The following is an 18,926-nucleotide window of genomic DNA, read 5'->3' on the forward strand; positions in this document are numbered from 1 at the left end:
TTCTTTTACTTTATATGGAACAAAATTTTCCTTTGAATATTTATTTTCGACAATTAAAGAGCTTTTAGTGAAATACCATGCTACAAAAATAATATATCGCTTGACTAACAGTTTAACAATATAAGTGCCTTTATCTGAATCCCATATGAATCTTCATTGGTCTACGAATTTAAGTTTGGATGTAAAGTGTACTCCATTCTTAAAATACTTTATTTCAACCCGATATTTTCTTGATATCTGATTTAGGGGTGTTTTCGGGAGTGAGGTGGTCCCCCAGACACTTGGCCCTGAAAAAATATCAGAACCGTGCTCTTCTTTCAAATACCATTTATTTGAACCCCACATTGCCGTTGGTTTTGGGAGGGAGTTTACAGGATGAGGCGTCCCCGAAACACATGACCCCAAAATAGGTTATCAAATTCGTTTTCTATTCTCAAATACCTTTTATTTGAGCCACATATTGGCATGGTCGAAAAATGTTCACCCTTTGGGGGGTTTTTTAGGGAAGGTGTGATGACCTTAATATATGGTCCTACGTTTGGATATCAAATTCGTATTCTACTCCCAAATACCTTTATTTGAGCCCCATATTGCGATGGTCAGTAAAAAATTGCTGTTTGTGGGGTATTTTGGGAAAGGGGTATACCCCTAGAAAATTGGTCCCGAAAGTGGGTATCAATTTTTGCTCTACCTCCCAATACCTTTCATTTAAGCTCCACATTGACATGGTGGCTAAATATGCACGATTTAGGGGTGTTTTGGGTATTGGGGTGGTCCCCCAAACGCTAAGCCAGGCAAATATGCTCTATTCTCTATTCAGCTTCTGAATGGAATTGGAATATATATTCTAGGTATAAAACTAAGTTACAGTTAAAAGTTAAATCAACAAGAAGTAAAAACGTGATAAGTTGTGTACCCATTCGGGCCATACCTGATTTGGATGTTGGAGATCATAGCAGAAGTCATTGTGCAAAATTTCAGCCAAATCTGATAAGAATTTCGCCCTATAGGGCCTCAAGAAGTAATATCTGGATATCGGTTTATATAGGAACTATATCAGGCTGTGAACTGATTCGGACCATACTTGACATAATTGTTGAAAGTCGACGCAAAAAACTTCATGCTAAGTTTCAGCCAAATGGGATAATAATTGCGCACCCTAAAGGTTCAAGAAGTCAAGACCCGAGATCGATTTATATGACATGAACCGATATGGTCCATTTACAATCCCCACCGACCTACACTAATAGGAAGTATTTGTGCAAAATTTCAACCGCCTAGCCTCATTCTGTCGAAAGTTTGAGTGCTAAATCGACTTAGAATGTCAAGATCATCAATAATATGCGAGTATACACTTTGTTGGGTCTCAGATTAGAGCTGGCAAACTATCGATAATCGCAACATTCGTTATTTTCGATAGTTTTAATAATTAATATCGATACTATCGCTAATTTCCCATCACCTAGATTTCAAACGAAAATGAGAATTTAAAATCAGGAGATCGATTTATACAGAAGCAATAACAATGAACTCACAACTATCACCAAGGTTAATAAAGTCAGTTGGAAGTCATGAGAGAAATCATTGTACAATATGTTAGCCTAATCGGATGAAAATTGCGCCCTCTATAAGAGCAATGTATTCTAAGAATACATTCAGTGCCGGATTGCTTATTTTTGTTTAGTATTGCAAACAATTTAACTTTTGCGATAGTATCCATCAGAAAAATGTCAATCGATATTCAATCCAAAAATACAGTATCGATAGTGCCATTCATAGCCGATAGCGGATATATTTGAAGGCCTTTGGATTTAGAAAGAGTGAATGTATCAAAAGACATCCACCACTACTTCAAAAAAAATTCGGCCAAAGCGCTTTTCAGATTTACTTTACAACAAATTGTTGCAACTTACTTCCGGACGAGTTCGATCGATGCAAATCGTCATCCAAGTGGCGAAGAGCAATGATAAACCATAAAATATGAATAGAAACTTCGTTGATTGGGGATACATGTCTTCTTAATCCCTATCAATGCGCTAATGCTATATGCGTTTGTATTCACATTGCATGGTTATGAATATTTGTGGATGTGTACATGGATGTATGGCCATGATCTTTTGTAAACAATAAAAGCCATAAAGAAAACAAAAAAGCTAAATAATGAGGTCCATTATTTACTAATTTATCGGGCATTGTGATGGGAAAAATGAGTTTTCTCCTCGCCTCGCCTCTTCTCGGCACGATGAATGGATTGATGATATTCGATAATGTTTTCTCACAAAATATGCTCAGCTCGGCTGGCGCAGCTTCGCACCTACCAAAACACACATCCGCATGTACGCAGCACATGCATTGAACAACCGAAATCGCCAGCCGAAAGAGCGGATGAGTGGCCGATCGGTCGGTCGGTCGGTCGGTGGGTCGGAGATGGTCGCATGGCATCCAAATGAAATGAGTGAGTGTTTTGATTTAATGAAACGAGAACAATGGAAAATGAATATCATTAATGAACGAACAGTTTCTTTTTGGTGCTGCTCTTTTGTGTTGTGTTGTTGTGTTGTTTGTTGTTTTTGTTTTCTTCATTTTCTAATAGAGTAATCAAACGCAAAATAATTGAAACTCATCGATGTATCTTTGAAAAACGATTCGAAGCGCTCGTCGCCACATAAACCGCGATCACAAGAAGTTTGCTATGGGTGGGGTGTGGAGAGAGGGGGGGGGGGGGGGGGGAGGAGGAGGGTCAGGTCAGGCATAAATCTAAATACATGCAAAGTTCATACATTCAAACATATCTCCCAGTGCCTGATGGACAGACTTGCTGCCAAGGAGTTCGTAGGGAGAAATATGTCCAGCAAAGCACGGGACCTTCGGGTGACATGACTGCTATCGTTTTGTCCATGATTAATGGCCGGGAGAGGCGTGGCCGCTGTCTTCTATAATTCATAAAATTAAATAAACACACAATCTTATGTACGCACAAACACTTGCACACGCACAAACCGCGCCATATACAGACATTTATTACATTTATTAATTGTTGCACAGACAATGAAATGGAGTGGCATGCACAGCAGCATTGCTCGAGTCTTTGAGAAGAACTTCCCTTTTTTTCTCTTTTTTTAAGCAACGCATTTATTTATGACTACCGCAGCCAGCCGACGAAGACACAAGCTTTCCGTATTGCTTATTGCTTCCGTTGTCGTGTCGAGTGTCGTTATTATTGCCGCACTTTATTGCTGTTTAGTGGCAAGCTTTTCTTGGGTTATCCTAATCCGCCCATTCGCCGCCATTGTTCATTGTTGTTGTCGTCAGTGCTAAGGAGCTCATCGTACGGCCGACGACCCATCCGTCCGCCATGGTTGTTGGACAGCAACAGTATCACTCACAGTCTCTTTGTGACAATAAACGCGGCCAACTAATGCGACTCACAAGTGTCTTCAAATAGCCGTGGCAGACACCATCATACGCTATACTCGACCCAATGCTAGCGAGTGTAATTTGTTTCCTCCTGGATCGCAGCAGGATGCGGATTCATACACAAAGCATCCGTGCTTATTGTGTGACTCGTCGAGGCTCAGTGACGTATGAATTATGTGTTACCAAAGAGTCGTTCGTCCTTGCGTTTCATTCATGTCTTCCTGAAATGTTGCAATAAAAGTCCTTGGTCAAGAAGGGTTACTCACGTCTAACGTTCATAGCAATAATAACCCATTTGGCCAAATTTCTCATCATTATTTATTGGTGAATTTCACAGAATATGTTATTGAATATTCCCATCCACCAACATTATAGCTCTAAAAATAGTTATCAATACCACCAGGAGTTCCCCAAATAACTCGGTTTTGACAGCTACCGCCATTTGAATCCAACTGTCCCGTAATATCCATTCTATCCAATTCGAATGAAAAGAAAAATCTTCTCTGAGCTGAAGAAGTCAAATGGGGGTTCTGTTTATACACCTACATATGTATTTTAAATATATTTACACAGCCATGACGCATAGGAAAGCAATAACGCCTGGATTCGAATCATAGCGAGAACATCAAGAAAGTTGTTCTTGATCCCCTTTTTATCCTGACTGGGTGAGTGTGAGCACAGTATTATTGGGCTTCAAGCTCATCTCAACTGCATACCGTTTGGGCTCGCCTATGAAACAAAAAGCCTTGAACGAGGTAACGAGGCAAAGTAAAGGGCGATTTTTTAGCCATTATCTTTGGGTAACACTGTTTCACTGTTTCACTGTCAAACGTCTTCAGTTTGCTCTATAATTTAACCATGTATCGTCTTACTAACGAACAACGCTTGCAAATTATTGAATTTTATTATCAAAATGCGTGCTCTGTTAAGAAAGTTCATCGCACGCTTCTTCCATTCATCGACGAATCTCGTTTTTGACTCAATGGGTACGTAATTAAACGGAATAGTCTGTTTTGGAGTGAAGATCAGCCAGAAGCATTGCAAGAGATACCAATGCATCCAGAAAAAGTCACAGTTTGGTGGGGTTTATGGGCTGATGGCATCATTGGACCGTACTTCTTCAAAGCTGATGCAAATCGTAACGTTACTGTGAACAGTGAGCACTATCGTGAGATGGTATCCAACTTTTTTCTGCCCAAAATGCAAGAGCTTGACTTGCATGACATGTGGTTTTAACAAGACGGTGCCGCATGCCACACAGCACCGCATAGGAATGGACTTATTGAGAGACGAGTTGGGTGAATATTTTATTTCACGTGCGGGACCGGTCAATTGGCCTCCTAGATCGTGCGACTTAATGCCTTTAGACTACTTTCTGTGGGGCTCTGTTAAAGCTCATGTCTATACAGACAAGCCCGCTTGAATTGACGCATTGGAATTGACAACATTGAAGCAATTATTCGTGAGATACCGGCCGAAATGTTGGAAAGAGTATACCGAAATTGGACTAAGCAGATGGACCATTTGAGGCGCAGTCACGGTCACCATGGACCGTACTATAGATTCAAATACAGATTTCATGCATTTCTCTTAATTTTATGTGTTTTGTTTTTTGAGACAAAACAAGTGAACCGTGCCAAAGTCGGACGGGCCGAATCTCACCACCCTGGATTCTGCTAAAAATGTCCACAAATAAGCGAGGCACGACCTTCAGACCCAGCTTTAACAATTGTGAGTGTTGGAAATTTTATACAAAATGTATGTAAAAAAATGTGTAATATGTAGTCCATTAAAGAATGTTTTTCTTAGAGTGAAAAAATTTTTTAGGTTAAATTTTGTCAAAAATTACCAAAAATTGATACAGCTGGGTTGGAAAGGGATAAATTTGAATTATTTTGATCCCTCCGAACTTCTTAATCCCCCCCCCCCCCCCCCCCCCCAATCACCTGCGAAGAAACTGAGGCCGTTCTGGCCTCACTCAAAAACGGCAAATCAGCCGGCATACAAAAGCGAAATGTTAACGCTTGAATGAAAACACGGCCAAAGTAGGCCTGAAAATAAACATAGCTAAGACCAATGGATGCGGGGAGGAACAAAAATCTGTCACCGCTCACTATTGACGGCCACATCGTCGAAGATATTGATAACGGAGGATCAGCGGCAGCCATACACGAACGTATCAACAAGGCTAGAAGCGCTTTTCTTAAACCCAACAAAGTTTGGAAATGCACTGACATTTCACATAATACAAAAGCCAGAATCTTCAACAGTAGTGGGAAATCTAGTTTTTATAAAATCCAAGTGTTTATATATATACCAACACTGTGGTATAGGGTATTATAGCTTTGTGCATTTGGTTGCAACGCTAAAAAGGAAACGAGGAAGACCCATTGATAAGCATACCGAACGGCTTAGAATCACTTCCTGATTCGATTTAGCTGTATTCTTGTATCATGTATTCTTTTAATCAGGTAAATATTGCACAAGTTTCTTTTTTGGTCCAGGGACGAACGCCATTGATTTTGAAAAAAATCGGATCAGATTTACATACAGCTCCCATATATATGTTTCATCCGATATGACCTTTGAAGGCCGTAGTCACTACTATGGTCCATCTTTCCAAAAATTTGCATGACATGTTTTATTTGACGATACGTGTGTAAAATTTCATTAAAATCGTTTCAGATTTAGATATAGCTCCCGAATATATCTTTCATTCGATATGGCTTTTTAAGGCTTTAGTAGCCACAATGCGGCTCCCATCGTAGGAAAATCTTACAAGGTTCCATTCAATATTCCAATTTTTTTTCTCTTTTTCATCAAAATCAAGTACAAATTTTGTAATCTTCTCCCGGTTTAAATATGTCATGTACCCACCATAGAAGTTTTTCTTAAGAACTTGGTTCCGAGTCGGATACTGAAAGGAGGTCCCTTATCGTTGAGCTTAAAGTAGAATCGGACGGCACTCCATGATGTGCAAGAAGTCTTCTGCTTGTTTCTTAATGGAATGTTCGTGGGCAATTATTCAAAGATACTTGGCGCTACATTTGGCAGCATTTACTCCACAGGAGTAGGAATAAGTCAATAAGTCGCTTTTCGGCAGCATTATGTCGTCCCAACCACCATGAAAAGCGATCGCCGCATGGAAATTTCGATTAAATCTTCAAGGTCTAGCTCTATAAAAGTAGGCCTTTAGATAAATCGGCGCATCAGACAGACCACCACAGCATTTATGACGACGAAGGAGAAGCAAACCTCTATATTACGATTCAGCCAGATAAACTCCTTTTGGCAAGGCTAAACACCAACATGCAGGATGTGTGCCCCGGTGGTGACAAGCTGTAGGTCATAATTGCGCATTATTAAAATGCAAAAGTTAAAACAAACATTACAAAAGCAACACTAAACATGTTTGTAAACTTTTTTGCCACCGTTATAACTTATTTTTTCTTATTTTTCCATTTATGTCCATTTTTCCAAAAAATAACAATCAAATGTTTAGCGAAAAGAAAACAGCTGAAGCGAAACAGCTGTTTTCGAAAATTCGAAATTCCCTCTCCCATATTTTTTATCTCCCCATTCAATCAGAATAGGAGGATTTTATTCGGGGGAGACATTTATTCCCTGGGAGTTAATTCCCAGGGAGTTTTCAGAATTGGGCTGATAGTCTGACTAGAGTTCAATATAGGTTCCATATTCTAAAAGTTGGTGGTGTAGGGTATTATATAGTCGCCTCCTCTCGACTTTTGCCTTTCTTTACTTGGTTAAAATTCAGGATGTGGCATGGTGCAAGTTGTGGTGACAATTTTTCCTACGGGATTCCTCAGTTTCTATCTCAGGCATGGCCGTACTTTTGTATGCCTCGCATTCTGCATCCAAACGAAACTTATGGCAACGGCACAGTTGGTCGCTTCGAAACACTGAACCACTTCGAAGCCTGTCAATGATGAATTAGCGATTTGCATAAATTTGTCATCGTTTCATGTTAATTTGATTTAATTAGATTTTTTACATGCACTCACTCACTCGTTCGCTCACTCGCTCAGTCAAGAATGGCGCAACACCCACCGCACATTTATAATCCTTGCAGCAATGAATGAACGAGTGAATGGTACGTTTAATACATTCATTCATAATTTCCACTCACTTATGAATTTTTAATTAATCACATCTTTTTTTATGTTGTTGTTCTGTTTCGTTTTTCTCATTTGAAGTCCCATTCCTACGGCTTCACTCAAAGCAGCCGTAGCCGACACTTGTGGCAAGTGAGAGACTGTTTTGTCGAAGGTGTTTCTGGGGTTGGCTTCTTGCGATAATTTTTTATGGTTGGGCTTGAGCCAGATGTAAATCCCTAGAAAGTGTGTTATGCTACTCCTCAAAACAAATATACAACTAAACGATCGATTCTTAGTTCTAAGAAGGACATTTCCTGGACTGAATTCTTTACAATAGAAAATTGCCATGCTAGTGTGACGATAACTAGCTTCCCCACAATATGGTTATTAAGTCATCAGCACACTGGGAAAATTGCTAATGTGCCTCATCACATCACAGGCCTCTTGTTAGATGATTTGAAGAGTGACGGTGGTGGTTTCCAGGCGGACTGTCAACCACCCACATATCCACAACAAACACCCATCCCATGCCAACATTCGCCCTACCCAAAGTACCATCAATTAATTCCAGCCAACGTAAGTCTAATGTCACCAAAGCCGCCACCATTGCCAATGTGCCTAAACTAACAATCTGTCCTGCTTCCATCGTCGTCCTCTTCACAACCGTTAAACACACCAAGCTTGTGGTATAAACAAGTCGCCGCCGCCAACTCACACTCAGATTCATGCCTACAAGCACACAGCCCATAAGTGAGTGGCAACACACACACACACCACACACTCACACAAAGTCCAACTAGAGGGTGTTTTTGTTGCAATTCCGTTTTCTGGTTTTATGATCCTTATTATCCTGCCAAGTTAACACAAGCACCACGCACACATAAGTGGTGGTTAATTCAAAGCATATTTCAATTCTTGTTTCTGGTAATTGAAAGAGTAATTGGCATTAACGTCATTATAGCGTCATAATGCAACTACTTCAATGGCACTTAAACGACTCTGGTTATCCACTCTCTCTCCCTCTCTCTCTCTCACTCCATGGCAATTCTCCAATAAATGTCAAAAATTTGTCCACTGCCCCCCACCCCACACTACAGAAAAGCAACCGGCCAATTCTGGCCCCACTATGCATTCAAACTTCAAACACTATCAAAAAAGAAAAAAATCAATGAAATATAGAAAGACACGAGCTTGAGAGGAATCTACTGATTAAAATTGATGATCAGCTGTGAAAAGTACATTCGAATCGGCGAACATCAGCATTGCCCATATGCATTTTTCCTGTGGTTGCACTCAACGAAATTTGATATTCAAAATACCACAAAAATGTTTGCTTTAACAACAGTATTTGTCTGCTGCATGTCTGGGCAACCATACAGGACTGCTAAATCAGCCAACATATGACTGTTGTTTTGGCTTATAACCTTTTTACCTTTTATTTTTTTTTTATTACTTATTACTTATTACAATTGGCATTCTAATCAAAAGACATTTTGTGTTTCAGTCCCATCGTGACATAAGTGGAGTAGGTTTTGTAGCAGTTCGTCTGCTTTTTTAAAATTGCAAACATTTTGTGATAATAGCAGAACTTTTGCTAAAATAGCACCAAATTCAACTACAAGCTGTTGTAGTTGTTGTTGTAGCCATATTTGCATGTGGAGGTAGCGATAGCCGTCAATATTCTATAGGCAAACAATCGCAGCGGGAACATGATGGCCATTGATTATTTAAAGGCGCCAAAAACAAGCCTTTCCGAATCGAGTATCATAGGCACTCAGTATTTAAGCTAGAGCCGGTGCCGCCCGACCTCTCACTAAGACTCTCCGCTCGATACTGCAGATTGTACGCGACTGCAGTTGAAGCTATTCGGAATGGAGCATTCCACTATCCGCAAGGCGGCGAGCTATGCTTATCGTGGTAACGATGAACACCACACAGCAGACAGTGTTTGCTATTATCAGCAGACTTTTTCTATGCATGTAAATGATGAGTTTAAAAGGATTGTGCAAACCCACAGGATACCTGACCACATTTTTTTGTGATAAAAGTGTGGAGTAATCAATCCCATTCAGGAGCGTACGGAGAAGGCTCAGCATGGGGCCTGAATCCGAGAATAGTCCAGTGGCTCTACAGGAGCGTGATAAGATCAACACTTATTTACGCCTTATATGTTTGTTGGACTGCTACGTGCAACGTTAGGATAATACCACAGGTTCAGAGAACATGTTGTCTTGGCATTGGTGGAGCGATGATGATTACGCCCACTAGGGCCTTGCAGACTATTCGTTTCACATAAAATTAATTTTTGTTACGATTGTTTATGTCTTTATACCCACCATCGAAAGATGGGGGTATATTCATTTTGTCGTTCCGTTTGCAACACATCGAAATATCCATTTCCGACTCTATAAAGTGTATATATTCTTGATCGCCGTGAAAATCTAAGACCATCTAGCCATGTCCGTCCGTCTGTCTGTTGAAATCACGCTACTGTCTTTAAAAATAGAGATATTGAGCTGAAATTTTGCACAGATTCTTTATTTGTCCATAAACAGGTTGAGTTCGAAGATGGGCTATATCGGACTATATCTTGATATAGCCCCATATAGACCGATCCGCCCATTTATGGTCTTATTATCCGATTTTGCCGAAATTTGGAACAGTGAGTTGCGTTAGGCCACTCGACATCTTTTTTCAATTTGGCCTAGATCGGTACAGATTTGGATATAGCTGCGATATAGACCGATCTCTCGATTTAAGGTTTTGGTCCCATAAAAGGCGCATTTATTGTCCGATGTCGCCGAAATTTGGGACAGTGAGTTAAGTTAAGCCCCTCGACATAGTTCTGCAATATGGCACAGATCGGTCCAGATTTGGATGTAGCTGCCATATAGACCGATCTCTCGATTTAAGGCTTTGGTCCCATAAAAGGCGCATTAATTGTCCAATGTCGCCGAAATTTGGGCCAATGAATTAAGTTAAGCCCCTCGATATAGTTCTGCAATGTGGCATAGATCGATCCATATTAGGATATAGCTGCCATATAGACCGATCTCTCGATTTAAGGCTTTCGTCCCATAAAAAGCGCATTTATTGTCCGATGTCGCCGAAATTTAGGACAATGAATTAAGTTAAGCCCCTCGACATACTTCTGCAATATGGCATAGATCGATCAAGATTAGGATATAGCTGCCATATAGACCGATTTCTCGATTTAAGATTTTGAGCCCCTAAAAGGCGCATTTATTGTCCGATGTCGCCGAAATTTAGGGCAGTGAGTTGTGTTAGAACCTTCGACATCGTTCTTCAATTTGGCTCAGATCGGTACAGATTTGGATATATCTGTCATATAAACCCATCTCTCGATTTAAAGTCTTGGCCACATAAAAGTCTCATTTATAATCCGATTTGACTGAAATTTGACACAGTGACTTATATAAGGCTTTTCGACATCCGTGTCGTATATGGTACAGATCAGATTAGTGTTTTGTTCAAATCGGAACATATTTCGATAAAGCTGCAATTAATGGAAAGGTGGTTTACATATATACCCGAGGTAGTGGGTGTCCAACGCCTTTCAACTATTTAAAATATTTTTTCCATTTATTAATCTTGTACCACACATTATAAAAAGTACACATGTTCCCCTTTAGAACATATTTTAAGTTTGAAAACTCATAGCTAGTTTAGCGTGTACATAAAATAACAAAAACTAACAGTTTTGAAGTCAGCGGTTTGTTGCCAATATGAAACATCGAAACTACTTAATTATGACGCGCTATATTCACCGTTTCGTCCGCTGTGCATGGGACGACCTACATGTGTATATGAATGCTACAACAAACGATGCAATTATTGTAAACGAGATTGTTTTCACGCTCATGACCTTGTTGTTCCTTGCTGGTCCAAGTGGGTGGGGATACAAAAAAAAATGGCACAAACCGGAAGAGAATGGTGGGTAAGGTAGAACCTGCCATTGAAGCTGCAAAAGGTTTTGGCGAGTCATCAAACTCGTCGCGCATTATCCTGGTGGAACGCTACACCGTTTCCATTGATCCAATCTGACCTCTTCTGTTTGCGTGATTCAATCAGTTTTCATTGGCATTCGCTCACCACATCTTCTCCGTACAAATCCCACAATGTTTGCCTTACTTGAGCAGCACTCTCGCCATTTTGATATGGCGAAAGTTATATTTTCAAAATTCCCACCTTGAACAAGGAACCAAACAAAAACGCATAAGTGCGAAGTTCGCTGCGAAAATTCACTAAGATCAGCTGTTGTCATCTAACCACACAGCTTAGTGAACGACGCAATCTATGTCCCACATTTGGTAAAGGCGGTTGGCATATGCAACAAGTATGCAAAATGCAAATTGGCCCATGAACGTTCCCTTTGCGAACAGAGAAAAACTTCTACATATCATGGAGTGCTGTCCGACTCAAGTTTAAGCTCAATGACACCTCTTTGGGGAGAAGTTTGTACATGGCATAGTACCTCACAAATGTCGCCAGCATTAGCATTTGTTTCTGTTTCTAATGTTCTCGCCGGTATTCGAACACAGGCGTTCCGCGTCATATGAGGACATCCTATACTTGGCCAACAAGTATGGGAATATTAAAAGCAATAACGCATCAAATGTGGCCGGGCCGAACTTTGGATGCCCACCAGCCTTGGTGGAAAAAAATAAGTTGTCAAGTAGAGTTCTTATGAAAACTTTTGCCATGATCTTTCTCTGGGCTCTTTGCCTTCGCATAATTTTGAAGCACCATTATAAAGGCAAAATCACTTTTGCTTTGCTCCGATTTTATGCACAAATGTAACATTTGCATATCATTCTGGTGTAATAGTCGCTGGGTATATCCTTTTCTCGAAATATCCTTTTCCGACCCTACAAATTATATATATTTCGGATTGTCGTAAAATTCTAAAGCGATAAAACGATGTCCCTGTTTCTGTCCGTCTGTCCGTCTTTCTGTTGTGATCACTGTACAGCCTTCAAAAATTGAGTTATTGAGCTGAAATTTTGCACAGTTTCAGTGTGTCTTTTTGCTGCACGCAGGTTAAGTTCTTGAAGGGGCCAAATCGGGCCATATTTGGATATAGCTGGCATATAGAACAATCTGCCGATAAAGGGTTAAAAGCCCATAAAAGCTTTGTTACCCGATTTCGTTGAAATTTGAAACAGTGAGTTGTTTTAAGCCTCCTGACATCCGAATCAAATAAAATTGAGATCGGACGATATTTAGATATAGTTGCCATATAAACCCATCTGCGGTCTGAAGCCCATAAATTTGACACAGTGAGTTGTTTTGAGCCTCTCGACATCCGACATGAATATGGTTCAGATCGAACTAGACATAGATGCCATATAGACCGATCTGCCGATTAAGGGCCTGAAGCTCATAAAAGCCGAATTTATTATCCGATTTCGCCGAAATTTAAGATAATGAGTTGTTTTAAGCGTTCCGACATCTGGCCTGAATATGGTTCAAATCGGACGGTCTTCAGATATAGTTGCCATATAGACCGATCTGCCGTATAAGGGTTTGAAGCCCATAAAAGCCGCATGGGCTTTTATGGGCCGATGTTTTAAGCCTCCCGATATCCGATCCAAATATGATTCAGATCAGATATTGATGCCATATAGACCAATGTTCCATTTCAGGGTCTTAATCCCATAAAAAGCGATTTTATTGCCTGATTTCGCTGAAACTGTTACTTGTATAAGAGTACTCGGAACGTGAATAAACTATGATCCAGACCAGGCCCTATTTAGCTGTAACTTGGATATGGTTGTGGAGTTATAATCAAATAGAATGATTGGTATATCTATTATATGGTGGTGGGTATCCAAAGTTCGGCACGACCGCCCAAAAGAGTACAAAAGCCAAGCGGCAATTTGGAAAATAAAGCAGAACTCTGAGTTTGGAGAAAATGCTACCAATAGAAGAATTTTGGAGATTTCCAATGCTGATCCGTTCAAATCAGTCCAAAAATTACAGTGCAATACGTAACCGATTGCGCCAGAGCAATAAACATGGTCGTACTGTTCGCAAAATGCTGTCAATAAGCAAGCAAAACAAGCAAAAAGATGAGAATTTTATGAGGAACACGTATTAAAGTCTCCAAATTTTTGGAACAAGGTCTTTTTTTTTGGACAGATGAATCTGTGGTAAGACTTAAATTTCCCATGACATGGTTTATGTATGGCGCAATTCCAGCGAGCTGCTCTACTCTACCTTCATTTAAGTTATTAGAAAAGGGAATAATGGTTTGGGAATGTTTATCAGCAATCTTAGAGGAAACTGCAATACCAGAAGGTAGGCGACTCACAGGCCAATATTTTATCCTGCAACAGGACAATGCGCAAAACTAATTAAGGATTATTTAAATAGAGGAAATATAAATGTTTTAATTTAAAATGGCCTCCACAGAGCCCACACCCATCTCCGATCGAAAATGTGTGGGCTATTTTGAAAATGCGCTTACCGGAGGATAAGCCCGAAAATCTGGTGGTATTGAAAAAGGGCATCCTCTGACATTGGACCAAATTTCCCATCTAGGAATGTAAAATGTGTCTATTGCTAACAGACTTGGAAAAATATCTACCCAAAACGTCGGTCATTGCGGATAGTAATGTACTGACAACTTACTTTTGCCACATGAATTTTGATGTAAAAATTCAATTTACAACACTTGCTAAAAGGACAAACCAAAAAAATTAACAATAAATTATTCGTGCATACTTTTATAAAAAAAAGTTTCGCCAACTTATGTTTACCACCGTAGCGCAGAGGTTAGCATGTCCGCCTATGACGCTGAACGCCTGAGTTGGAATCCTGGCGAGACTATCAGAAAAAATTTTCAGCGGTGGTTTTTCCCTCCTAACATTTGTGAGTTACTATGCCATGTAAAACTTCTCTCCAAAGAGGTGTCGCACTGCGGCACGCCGTTCGGACCCAAATCCTGGCGAGACCATCAGTAAAAATTATCAGCGGTGGTTTTCCCCTCCTAATGCTGGCAACATTTGTGAGTTACTATGCCACTAAAAAACTTCTCTCCAAAGAGGTGTCGCACTGCGCCACGCCTTTCGGACTCGAATCCTGGCGAAACCATATATCACCACAATTCGACAAAATCCGACCTTAATCGGTAGATAGGTCTGCATGGCAACAATATCCAAATATAGTCCGATCTCCACCACATTCAGGACGATGTGTAGCGAAATCGGATAATAATGGACCATTAATGGGGGAAAGTCGTTTAATTGGCAGATGAATCTATTTGGCCCACTATATCCAAATATGATGTTATACTGAACCAACCTAGGCATGGACGTCGAACGTCGAACAGCTCGCTGTGCAGATTTTGGGGTAATAAATATGCATTTTATGTCCCACGAACCTAAATTGAGAGATCTGTTTTAGCCAAATATGGTCCGATCTAGACCATACTCGGCACGTTTGTCTCGAGAGCCTAACACCACCCACTGAGCTAAATATCAGCGAAATCGGGCAATAAATGCGTGTTTTATGATCCCAAGACTTTAAACCGGGAGATCGGTATAGGTATGTAGCGAGGGGCCTAGCAAAACTCGCTGTGCCAAATTTCAGCAAAATGGGGCGTAAATGCGCCCAAAGACATTAAATCGGGAGATCCGACTACACGGGGGGCTCTATCAACATACAGTCCGATGCAACACATCCTCGAACTTAGCCTGCCTATGAGCAAACAAAGAATCTGTATTGAATTCCAGCTCAATATCTTCATTCTTAAAGACTTTAGCGTGATTTCAACAGACAAACGGACGGTCAGGGCTAGATCATTTTAGAACGAACAAGAATATGTGTTATAAACCCTACTCCTTTGGTGGTGGACATAACAAAGTTATTGATTCAAATGTCAAAAAGGGTCCGAGTCTGAGAAAAGGTCAATCTCGAAGTTAGCCACAGGGCAATGAAAGGAAGAGAAACGTCGTTCGCACCCCGATTTCAACAGAATAAGGTGCAACTCATCATTGATTTGAAATTCCCTTTATTTCCTTGTCAGTCTAAAAGCTACGAATGAAATTTCTTTAAAAAAGGCTTGGAACAGATGATTTCCCTTGAACTTCACTGCATGGCAATACAAAACCAATCAGCATGGCAATACAAAATCCTATTTATTATGATTGTCTTTGTCCTTACGGGCAAACAGAAGTACAATAGAAAGTAAGAAAAAAATATTTTTTTTCATAGATGAGCGTTTGCAGGCCCATTAACATATGTTCCCGAAAATTTGCAAAATCTGTTTTTACTGCGACGGCCAGTATTATATACTCAGGAGTTGTCTGTGGTGCATAATACTTGATACGCAGACAACTTCGAGATGCTGTCACTTTGCGGTATCGCAATGAATGAAAATCCCCTGTCGGCCCCCTTTTGATGGTGAGCTAATGGTTTTAGGAATATATATGGCTGGAGAAAACAGAGAATTCAGTTTAATTTGTGTTTTATTCAATTAAATAATACTTTTGGAATTGGAAGTGCTCTTTCTTCAGTTATTTACAATTGTTTGGAATGTTATGTAGCGAGGAGGGCAATTACAATGACATACATATGTAGGATAATTAAAATGAGAATAAAAACAAAACAACAAACAATAGTCACAATCCTTAAAATTAGGCGCTCTTACGATTAGTTAAAACTAGAAATACATTTACAATATAGAGATTTGTCGTTAGTTTTTTTGTTGGGGGTGGGGGAATGCTGTTGGAGGGGATGGCAGATAGCATTCGTCTTGGAGACCTAGGAGGTGGGAACTTCAGTATAATACTGGAACTGGTCTCCTCAGGGCATTGTCCATGTGTCCATCCAGGCCATTGGGGGTAGCGGTGCCGGGCGACGAACCGGGCGATGAGGTGGACGATGAGTTGTAGAGGCCGGCGGCAGCTGCGTTTGCCGAGTGTGCTGCATAGAGTGAGGGTGCTGAGATGCCTGAATATATGCCGGAGTAGAAACTACTGAGAGTTGTGGGTGGCAGCTGGGAGGACTTTTGGGCTTCGAGGACATTGTGGGATTGGTTAGAGGCGGCGGCAGCCGCTGCTGCTTGCGACTGATGCAGTTTCGAGAGGGCCAAGGGATCGAAACCACCAAAATAGGGAACCGGATATGGTTGGTCCAGGTGATGCGATGGGGCAAAGTACGGCGGCAGTTGGTGGAATGGATTGTAGGAGCCCGAGCCGGGATTAGCGTTGGCTCCTAGTTTTTGCTGTCCATTCACTTGCATTTGCAGAGCGCCCTGGGGACCAGCTGTCAGGGGATTTTTTGGCTTGCGACGTGGACGATATTTGTAGTCGGGGTGTTCTTTCATGTGCAGGGCCCGGAGTCTTTTGGCTTCGTCAATAAATGGACGTTTCTCAGATTCGGCCAGCAGTTTCCACTCGGCCCCCAATCGCTTCGATATCTCGGAATTATGCATTTTAGGATTATCCTTCGCAATTTGACGCCGCTGCAATCGAGACCAGACCATAAAAGCATTCATCGGCCTCTTGATGTGGCCTTCCTGACCGGGCGAGGTGGGATGGTGGTGGCCAACATTGCCCCCACCATTGTGTAATCCATGATTTCCGCCCATGGACCCTTGGCTGCCGATACTACCAGCCGATCCTATCGAGGAGTTGGGCGAGAGTGTGTGCTGGCCCACTGTGCTTTGCATGTGATTCAAATTACTGCCTAGCCCTAGGGCGTGATTATTGCCCTGGCCTGCCATGTGGCCCATGCTGGCCGTTCCCATAATTGAGTTGCCATTGGAGGCACTGTGGCCACCTACGGGCGATCCTCCCATGGCTGCGGATATGGCCGCCAAACTACTGCTTTGGGAAAAGTGCATTACACGTTTTATGTCCATGTCACTTGGGCTAATTGTACTCTGTGGAGCATAGTCGCCCGGAGTGGGAATGTCTAGGCCCTGACCACCCAAATGAAATCCATAGTTCGGGTGTGACGATAATGCTGCCATCATTTAAGCACTGCTGAACTTCTTCGAGATCGACTATTGAAAAACAACTAAACTGTGTTTCTTCTTTCTATTTTCTTGACACAATCGTTTCTTTGTGCATATGTGTATTTTGATATTATATTGTCACTTCTTGTATTAGCATTTATTTGTTCTGCGTTTCTGGTTTTTATTTCTTGTTTGCTATTGTTTTATAATTATTTCTTTTTTTTATTATTTTAAACAACACAACAACACTTCTTCTCTTCTTCCCTTCACGACTTGTGTTCAAATCAAGAGCTAATTCAACACTGATGTAATCATAAAATTCTAACTACCGACACGATTCCAACCGAATATGCTCGATGCCTCAAAAATTCTCTTTCTCTCTCTCCCTGTTGCAAAGTACGCTGAATACAACCGCTGAATAGAGAGTTGTGCTCAGCACATCGTCGACGCAACCCATTGCCCACACTCAGTGTGTGTGTGTGTGTGTGTGGTTGCGAGTGCAGTAACAGCAACCAACACAGCACAGCTATGTCACACACACACAGCGTCACCATCATTCATCGACACATTGGCTAGAGGAGCACGAGAAAAAACCAAACGAGCTAGCCGTTGGATAGACGAGTGCGAACGAGACAGTTATGCATGCTCTCATTTCCCGTTTACCTGTGTGCCGCCGCCAGAGGCAAGTTAATGGATAGTGTGTCTTTTTTTCTCTTGCTCCTGTGTCTCTTTTGTTCACCCTATGTTCGGTGCATTATTCATTTGTGCGTTGTTTGGTTGGTGTTGTTGGTTGCTTTGTCGCATTGTGTCATCGTCATTGAGAGGTGTGTTTCGTCTCAATACAATAATGCGCTGTGCTATGCTTGTTTTTGTTCACAGAAAGAGTAAACTGGCATTGAGTTGTCGCTATTGTTGCGTTGTGTTCATTATGGGCAACTTTGCTTCCCATACTCCAAATAAATGGAGAAGAAAGCATGGAATTAAAACGTTTCTAAAATTAAACTTTTCTCATTTTTGTTTCTGTTCTATTTGGCCATTGTTACGACCATTGTTTGCTAACTTTTATTATGGCCCGCACAAAAGGCAACATTCACCATTTGTTGTTATTGCTACTCCCATTTGATACCTACCAGTAGTTTTACATACAAACACTATATACCTATTGAGATGTGTGTTAATTTATATTAAATATGTATATTGTCATGTACATATGTACCTACATATATACAAACATACGCATGTGTGTATGCACCACACCTATCAGGCAAACCCCCTTCTTCGTCACACTCCTATATACAACATATCCATACATACAACACTTGAAATACATTAGTGTCTAACTGAGATTTTTTTAAAGTCTGCAACTTATGTTGCCTTCTCATCTAAGTCCTTTTAATAACGGATCCTGT

At 40.9% G+C, this 18,926-nt stretch overlaps 1 protein-coding gene across 1 annotated transcript; it reads right to left on the reverse strand.

Moving 5' to 3' along the window:
- Positions 1-16,006: 16,006 nt before the first annotated feature.
- LOC106096142 (SOX domain-containing protein dichaete) lies at positions 16,007-17,704 on the reverse strand. Its single transcript, XM_013263732.2, has one exon. The coding sequence runs from the start codon at positions 17,533-17,535 to the stop codon at positions 16,336-16,338; it is 1,200 nt and encodes a 399-aa protein (XP_013119186.1). The 5' UTR covers positions 17,536-17,704; the 3' UTR covers positions 16,007-16,335.
- Between the last annotated feature and the right edge of the window lie 1,222 nt (positions 17,705-18,926).

This window comes from Stomoxys calcitrans, chromosome 1, assembly GCF_963082655.1.
Source record: "Stomoxys calcitrans chromosome 1, idStoCalc2.1, whole genome shotgun sequence".
In the NCBI taxonomy this organism is placed as follows: domain Eukaryota; kingdom Metazoa; phylum Arthropoda; class Insecta; order Diptera; family Muscidae; genus Stomoxys; species Stomoxys calcitrans.